We start from the raw sequence: 7,646 nt of genomic DNA on the forward strand, positions 1-7,646 counted from the left end.
AAGCAAGTATTCGAAGTGATTTTGTTTACTTTAACAGCTCAATAGTCGGCGTTACATAAGTGGGAACATATAGTTACAAAAAACAACTACAAACATGCGCCCATACAATATTCATACGCGCTTAAGTATCAAAGTGTGAAGTAAAGTCTGTGCACTGCGCCTTACAATAACAACCACCCGACACACTCAACACAACAACAACAACAAAACACAAAATCTCATCATAAGCAGGTGTTCATGTAAACATGTGTGAAAATGGGTTCTGCCATTTATGGTAGTGTTTACTTAGCCGACGGCGGTGGGCGGGCACTTTAAAACCTGCAAGCCAAGCAAGCATTTGGCAAACAAAAAAAGAAAAACACCAACAACAACCATAATAAATCTTTGCCAGCAGCAACTTTCAACTTAAGCCTATTATTAATGCCCTGCCTGCTATCAATACATCATAATATTTTACCAAATATAGACCAAAGAGCATACGAGAAAGCGTGGCAGGGCGGCAGGGAGGGTGTGTGTAAAGTGAAAGTGTGTATTTCGGGGCAGTGGCACAGAAAATTGCTATAACCGTTGAAAAGTTACTTATTGCTCATATTTTACAATTTCAACGAAACGTACGTACGGTACATACGGCACATACGCAGAAAATATGAAAGAAAAACCAAAAACAAAAATTAAATAGAACACGCACGTGCATACTTAGTAGAGGCAAATCGGCTCGGGCCGTTTGCCATTTCCTCGCCATTTATCTGCATGTGTTCATGAAGTGTGAGTGCATATGTATGTAAATTGATGGATTTCCGCAAAAAGGTTCATATGTAGGTATTGTGTGTGTGTAACAGTGTTATATGCTTAACAAATATATGTTACAGTTTCATGTACGCAATTTTAAAATTTACCACCAACAAAAAATCGCGCATCAAGCACAACTTTTCAACATATTACGCTGCAATGCTTGTTGTTGCTATTTTTTTGCTGCGCATTTTTTTCGCCTTTCTCACATCCGCAACGCCTGCCATTTTACGATTTTGATGGATTTCCGCATATTAACAATGCTATCGCTTATTCCGACCAACTTGGCTTTAACAGGCGTTCACATGCTCACGCTCTTCAGCCGCTGCCACTTCTACTTTTGCATTGTGATTTACCGATAAACACATATATATGCACATATTTGTAACGGTATAATTATGCGCATACCAGCCTTTGTGATATTAATGCGTTGTGCACAAGTGAAAATGACAAGTTGGCAATTACTCAGTGAGGTCTGCTGCGCAAATAAATATTTTTATAACTTATCGCTGCTCAGCAAACCGCATTAAATCGCTTTAAAGCTTCAGTATGTGTTTGCATCCTTTTATGGAATTATTTGTTGTGCAGCCCAAGTGTGTTAAGTTTTTATTTAATTGTTAAGTCCTTAACTTAAGTGAGGCGTAACGTATGGCCATCAGGTATGTGTAAGAGTGTGAGGTATTGCACTCACGACAGTAAAAATAAATATATTATTGCAATATAGCATATAATAAAAGCGTAGAAATGAAATCAGAGCGGAATAATTGGTGATTTGATGGTAGGTAAGTATGTAAGTAGGTAACGATGACAAAAATAATGAGAACTCGATTTTTTTAATATAATAGATTCTCAATAATAACTCATCTCCTTCAATTTCCTTTAATAAACTTTGTTCTTATAACCACTTAAAATTATTTAAGGGACATTTAATTTTTTCAGCTTTACTAAAAACTAGCAGACCACTCCGGCTTCGCACGGGCTTAAACAAGCATTTAAAAAATTATAAGATTTTACATATGTATATACATATGTATGTAATTTCTCGTTTCTTGCGTGGATTCGTTTTAAAAAAGTAAAATGAGGAAAATTCGAACATGAAATTATATTTTATTTGCAATTAGCAAAAACTTGATTACGATTTCTAGTCTTTGGTGTTCGCTGTCTTTCTCTCTGATTACGAAGGCGTTAGGAACGCTCAGAGTTCGACGCCCTTGTGCGAGCTTGTATATTTCTAATATTTTGTTCTTCAAGCCGCTGCACACGCTCCGTAGTCGACTCTCAAGCGAGTGCTTGGGGGGTTTTGAAATTTTGTTCAGCAAGCAGCTGCGAACACTTGTTACTCGACTCTCTGGAGTCCATCACGGAGTCTTTTTGATACCCTCACCTGAGAACTATTTCCCGAAAGTTGAGATTCTAGCAATAAATATAGCATATGTTACTCGGTTTGAATGTAGCTTTACAATGGTGAAAGAATTTTTGAAATCGGCACAGTAGTTTTTGAGTTTATTCATTACAAACATACATACAAATCGTTTCTCTTTATAATAGTATTTTAGATATACTTGAGTATATTAACACTCATAAAAGAAATACAAAAGTACCATTCAAAAATGCTTAAAGCAATCACGGGTTTACTTTTCTTCATTAGTAATTTCGACATTTGCGGGAAATTTTGCTTTTCTTTTTTAATTCCAAGAAAAGTGCGGCTAAGGCTAATTGAATGATTTCGGTTACGTACGGTGAGGCCGTCCTAAGTGAAAAAAAGCCTTAAATTTACAAAAAAAAAAAAAACGGCGGAAGCAAAGTTGTAGACCAGTAAAGCCATATCAACCAGACATACTGAAAGCATTTCCTTCTGATTTTGATACTTCACAGTATGTTGTGAAAATGAGTACAATTGAGCTGTATTAAAATATGTTATTTTTATTTTATGTTTGTATTTATTTATTTTATTTTCGTTTGTTAAGTAAGCATTTACTTTTTTTATACTCTCGCAACAAATGTTGCTAGGAGAGTATTACAGTTTTGTTCACATAACGGTTGTTTGTGTCACCCAGAAATAAAAGAGTTAGATATAGGGTTATATATACCAAAGTGATCAGGGTGACGAGTGGAGTTGAAATTCGGATGTCTGTCCGTCCGTCCGTCTGTCTGTGCAAGCTGTAACTTGAGCGAAAATTGAGATATCTTAATGTAACTTGGACACACAAAATGGGCGAAATCGGACCATTGCCACGCCCACAAAATGGCGAAAACCGAAAACATATAAAGAGCTATAACTAAGCCATAAATTAAGTGGGGAAGTGGGCGTGGCAACGCCCCCTACTAAGGTTTTTGTACATATCTCGTAAACTGCTAAAGCTATATCAATCAAACTTGCTGCAGTCGTTTCTCTTAGGCTCTTCCTTATACATTCCAAAAATTGATAAAATCGAATTAAAACCACGCCCACTTCCCATACAATGGTTATATTTAAAACTACTAAAAACGCTTTAATTCACTAAGGAAAAGCACCAGAAACCTTTAATTTCTTTATAAAGATGTTACGGAAGGGCTGCACTCAAACTGATATACAAAAAAAACTGTTGAAATGGGCGTGGATCCGCCCACTTTTGGGTCAAAAACCATATCTCCGAAATTACTCGACCAAAATCAATGAAACTTGGTTTGTAATATTTTCCTTACATTCCAATAATATGTTGTGAAAATAGGCCAAATCGGTTCACAACCACGCCTACTTCCTATATACCGGAACTTTGAAGTCGATCTGAATAGTTTACTTTATAATATGTAAAGTAAGCACTAGTGAAGATATCGGAACCGAACTTCGCATAAATACTGCATTTATAATGTGGCAGCCACTTCACTAATCTGCTCTTGAATATTAACTAAATTTGTTTTGCCGTTGTACATTATTTATAAAATAAGCAAGCTTTCACTCAAATGCTCTCTTATTTTTAATAATCTCATATCTTAGTAGACCTTAATATGTATATCAACCAGAGATTGCTTCCGAAGATTAAAAAATTAAATGATGTGAATTTAGTGTGGCAGTACAGCAAAATGGTTTTATTTTTTTTACACAATTAATAGAAAATAATATATCATTTAAAGAGGAAATATCAGTATTTTGGTCTCATGCACTTTTCTGGGAGTTCAACTTTATGATCTTCTTTTCGTAGTATTTGCCGTTTAGCTGACTTCAATTCAGTTTCAGAGGTGATCCTTTAGCCATAGAATATTCTGCTTAAAATAAATAAATGTTGTTTTACTTTTTACACAATTAATATTAAACCATATATTACTTATAAAGCAAATCATCATAATCGCGGTTGGATGAACTTTCCTCGGAGGCGAAATATTTTCTATCTATTATAGTGCTGGTTTCTATGCACCTTCCGCGATGATCCTTAGGGCAATTTAGTCTTTTGCTTAAAATAATTTAATGCAATTTTTTTCACAAATATTTTATAACCATATCTTACTCAATTGCGGATGATTCGTGTATTGATTTCTGTCTTGATGAACTTTCCTCGGTGGTTGGGTTGTCGCTTTCAAATTCCAAATATTTTGCATTTATTATAGTGTTGGTTTCTATGCACATTCCGAGATGATTTATGAAGCAGTTTCGTTGTACGGCTACTACTAAAGCTGTGTCTAGACTGTTTGAGTTTGTATCCTTTAAACTAACAGTACCAGAATCCATATTAATAGGAATATTCGCAGCTTCAATTCCTATATATATGATTAGCACCATTAATAAGCACACTAATCTCATCTTTCCTGTATTTTTGCTTTTGCTTTTTGTTGAGAAAAAAAATGTTTCAATTTCACCGTTAGGCTTTCGAATGCTTACTAATTGTTTACTGTTTCGTATTGTTTAATAACAAGTAATCATTTCAGTTTAGTGTGTTGAATGTTTAGTACTTATACGAGTATATATTTATGTATATGCTTACTCTACACATAATTACGTAATAGGTATCTCCATGCAATTATGAACTTATATACATATGTACATATATAACCAGCAAGAATGATTTTTAGAAAAATGTGTATGCATATGACATACACACTCTTTCCGATGATTTAATTAACGAGAGATGCTACGTATTATTTAAAATCAGCTAGTGGTGAGTAGAAATATATTCAATGATGATTTTTAAATCACTGTGATGTATATTGCTATTACAATCGAAACTAAAAAAACGATTGTTAAGAGAATTTTAATCAACTTTTTAAAATTCATCACATTTTCACATAAATATATTAATTTTATAAATACCAAAAATTCACTTGCTTTTGTAATTATTTGTACACGAAAGAAAGGTTTTATAGACCATAAAAAATAGTGCCATATATCGTACAAAGTTAACCAAGGTTGTAAAATTATGTGTATATATGCGTATGTATTTATTCATATTATTTTAATAAACATAATTAACAACACAAACTTAAAAAAATTTCTATAATATACTTCCAAAGGTTTGTAATAAAATATATATATATCTAAAAGATCGCTAATTATACTTCTAAGGAATACCATGAGGAATAAGGAATACCAAAGGAATAATCCATATTTGTTTCGTTGTTGAACATTATTTAATAAAGTCTCCACCATTTGCGAAATATCCGCGTAATCTTTATGGCAGTTTGACTTTACAACGAAATGTAAGTAGACCGGATCTCTCCTCGGAATGAGATCTGCACCTACAATTCCAATATATACGGTTAGAGCTATTAATAAGCACCCGAAGTTCATCCTCAAAGTATTTTTGTTTTGGTTTTTGTCGAGCGAAATAATATGTTTTAACTTCACTAATCGACTCTTGACTCTTAAATAAGAAATCCGCGTTAGAATGACCAGCATGAAGAGAGGCCCAGTTGAGTTTTTGTTTCGTAGATAGCTCCCTTTTTCAAAATCCATGTATAGTCAAATCCTTCAATCATTGATCGTTTCTAGAACTGTTCTCTTCGCTATCAACTAAACTAAAGAGATTCTGATTCGGATAACTACTGCATAAAGACGACGTCGTTATATTGTTTCTCCAACTCTTCATTCATTCTCTTGCGATGTTCAACAAAAGGTCTAAGATACTAAAAGGAAATCTCAATGTGCTCGTAAGGTTCTTCCCAATTCTCACAGAAGTAGTGTTGATGCGTAATGTCATTAAACAGGGTAGTAAGGAGTTTTTTCCCCCGTGCTGTATTGGAACCTTCCCTAGATTGGGTGCAATTTCAATCCTGGCTCCGGTGAGCTCACCCAGTTAGGACTGATGTCGTCCAACGAAGGACAAGTACGTTTCAGAAAAAAAACCTATCATATAAAGTTATCTTGCTGATGAAAATATTTATTTGCTATTAGTTGTTTAGGTGTAGAACTCACTGAAAGTATAAAAAAACAACAACTATAATAAAGTATTCAAATTGAAAGCGTAAATGCATATGTTACATGGCAAGTTAATAACATTGAAATGAAACAGATAAATGTAATTACGGAAAACAAATGAGCATAGAAAACTGATGCAAGTGTTCTAAATTTTCCAGCTGCTTTACGCGTAAGCGCGTACGCAGGATCCATGTCATGCCGTCAATACATTTGCAGGCGGCGCTGGTGCGCGCTTTAATTTGAGCAAACGAGTCCTTTACTGACACAGCAGCACAATTCATTACATTGATCCAAATTACTTTTCTATTACTCAGCAATGAACTTGGTGCTTTGCCCCGTCTCGCCTCTGTCCCGCCTTCGTCCCGCCACCGCACGCCCATTCTTACCAACCAACAGCGATGCCCAGAATGTTTCAAGCCGCTGCAGCAGAAGCGTTTGAATACCAGCTAACAACGTTATTTCGCTAACCTTATTATCACTCTTTCTGTTTCCTTTTCTTTTTTTTAATATAATTTAGCCTTTCCTTAATTTCCTCTGAAGTTCGCGCGCGCCTTTCTATTCACGCGCTGCGCTCTACAAAAGTTCAGCCTTTTATACGCGCGCTAACGAATGGTGCCTTTTTACGCCAGCAACAACACCATCAACTCACTGTTGTTGTTGTTATTGTATGTTTTCTGTTTTTTTATGTTTTAAACAGCGAGGCCATTCCTGCTGATGCTTATTGAAAATCAAAAGCTGATTGTATTTGAAAATAAATCGAAATGTCAGTGCAGCGTGAAAAAGTGCAAGCCGCTTGAAGCGCAAACAAAAACGATAACAACAAGAACAAAAAAGAAATTAGAGAAATAAGATTGAAAAATGTACAACTTCCGGAGGGTCCAAAGGCCGCACTTACCACTGGTAATTGAAGCGCGTTGGTCTGATGCGCAGCGGAGAGCCGGCGGAGAGGCGCGCTAACTAAGTGGCAGTGTTGTCGATATTGTCGCTGCCGGTTGCCGGCTGCCGCTGGCTGTTTGACTGTGTGAAATGCCAATAGTGTGAAGATGGTGCAGCTGCCAATGTCGTTGATGACGTCGCTCGCTTTAAGGACAGTCGGCACAGTTTCACAGCCTTATTTTCAATTACAGTTAGCGCCAAAGACAGCAATAACAACAACAACAACATGTGTAGAGCTTAGTGGCGACAAGACAAGTGCCACTTGTCGAAGAAGACACGAGAGTGGCAACAACAACACACTAGGCTGCCATTGACGAGCGCCATTCATGATAGACAACGCTCTAACAAGCAGTACAAGCCGCAATGCATATAATACAACAACAACGAAAACACGGAGTGGGATTCTAAAGAAATTGGCCTTTTTAATTTTTAATAGAAAAAATGTCTTAGAGTATTCGCGTTGTAGAGTCGAGATTAATTGACAGTGACCCATATTACAACAGAAGTGACATTTGAATTTGAGTTCGCTTTG

At 35.8% G+C, this 7,646-nt stretch overlaps 1 protein-coding gene across 2 annotated transcripts; it reads right to left on the reverse strand.

Annotated features, from left to right (window-relative positions):
• Positions 1 to 3,842: 3,842 nt before the first annotated feature.
• Positions 3,843 to 5,018, reverse strand: LOC105211900 (uncharacterized). 2 transcript variants are annotated; one of them, XM_054226238.1, is made up of 3 exons: positions 4,275 to 5,018; positions 4,095 to 4,214; positions 3,843 to 4,032 (listed from the first exon to the last, which is right to left on the reverse strand). In XM_054226238.1, exons 1-3 carry the CDS (start codon positions 4,565 to 4,567, stop codon positions 4,017 to 4,019), a joined length of 429 nt encoding a protein of 142 aa, XP_054082213.1. In that variant the 5' UTR covers positions 4,568 to 5,018; the 3' UTR covers positions 3,843 to 4,016. The 2 variants fall into 2 exon arrangements, with proteins under 2 accessions (XP_054082213.1, XP_011181883.1); XM_011183581.3 differs by having other exon boundaries at positions 4,095 to 4,220; positions 4,275 to 5,002.
• Between the last annotated feature and the right edge of the window lie 2,628 nt (positions 5,019 to 7,646).

The sequence above is a fragment of the Zeugodacus cucurbitae genome, chromosome 2, assembly GCF_028554725.1.
Source record: "Zeugodacus cucurbitae isolate PBARC_wt_2022May chromosome 2, idZeuCucr1.2, whole genome shotgun sequence".
Lineage (NCBI taxonomy): Eukaryota > Metazoa > Arthropoda > Insecta > Diptera > Tephritidae > Zeugodacus > Zeugodacus cucurbitae.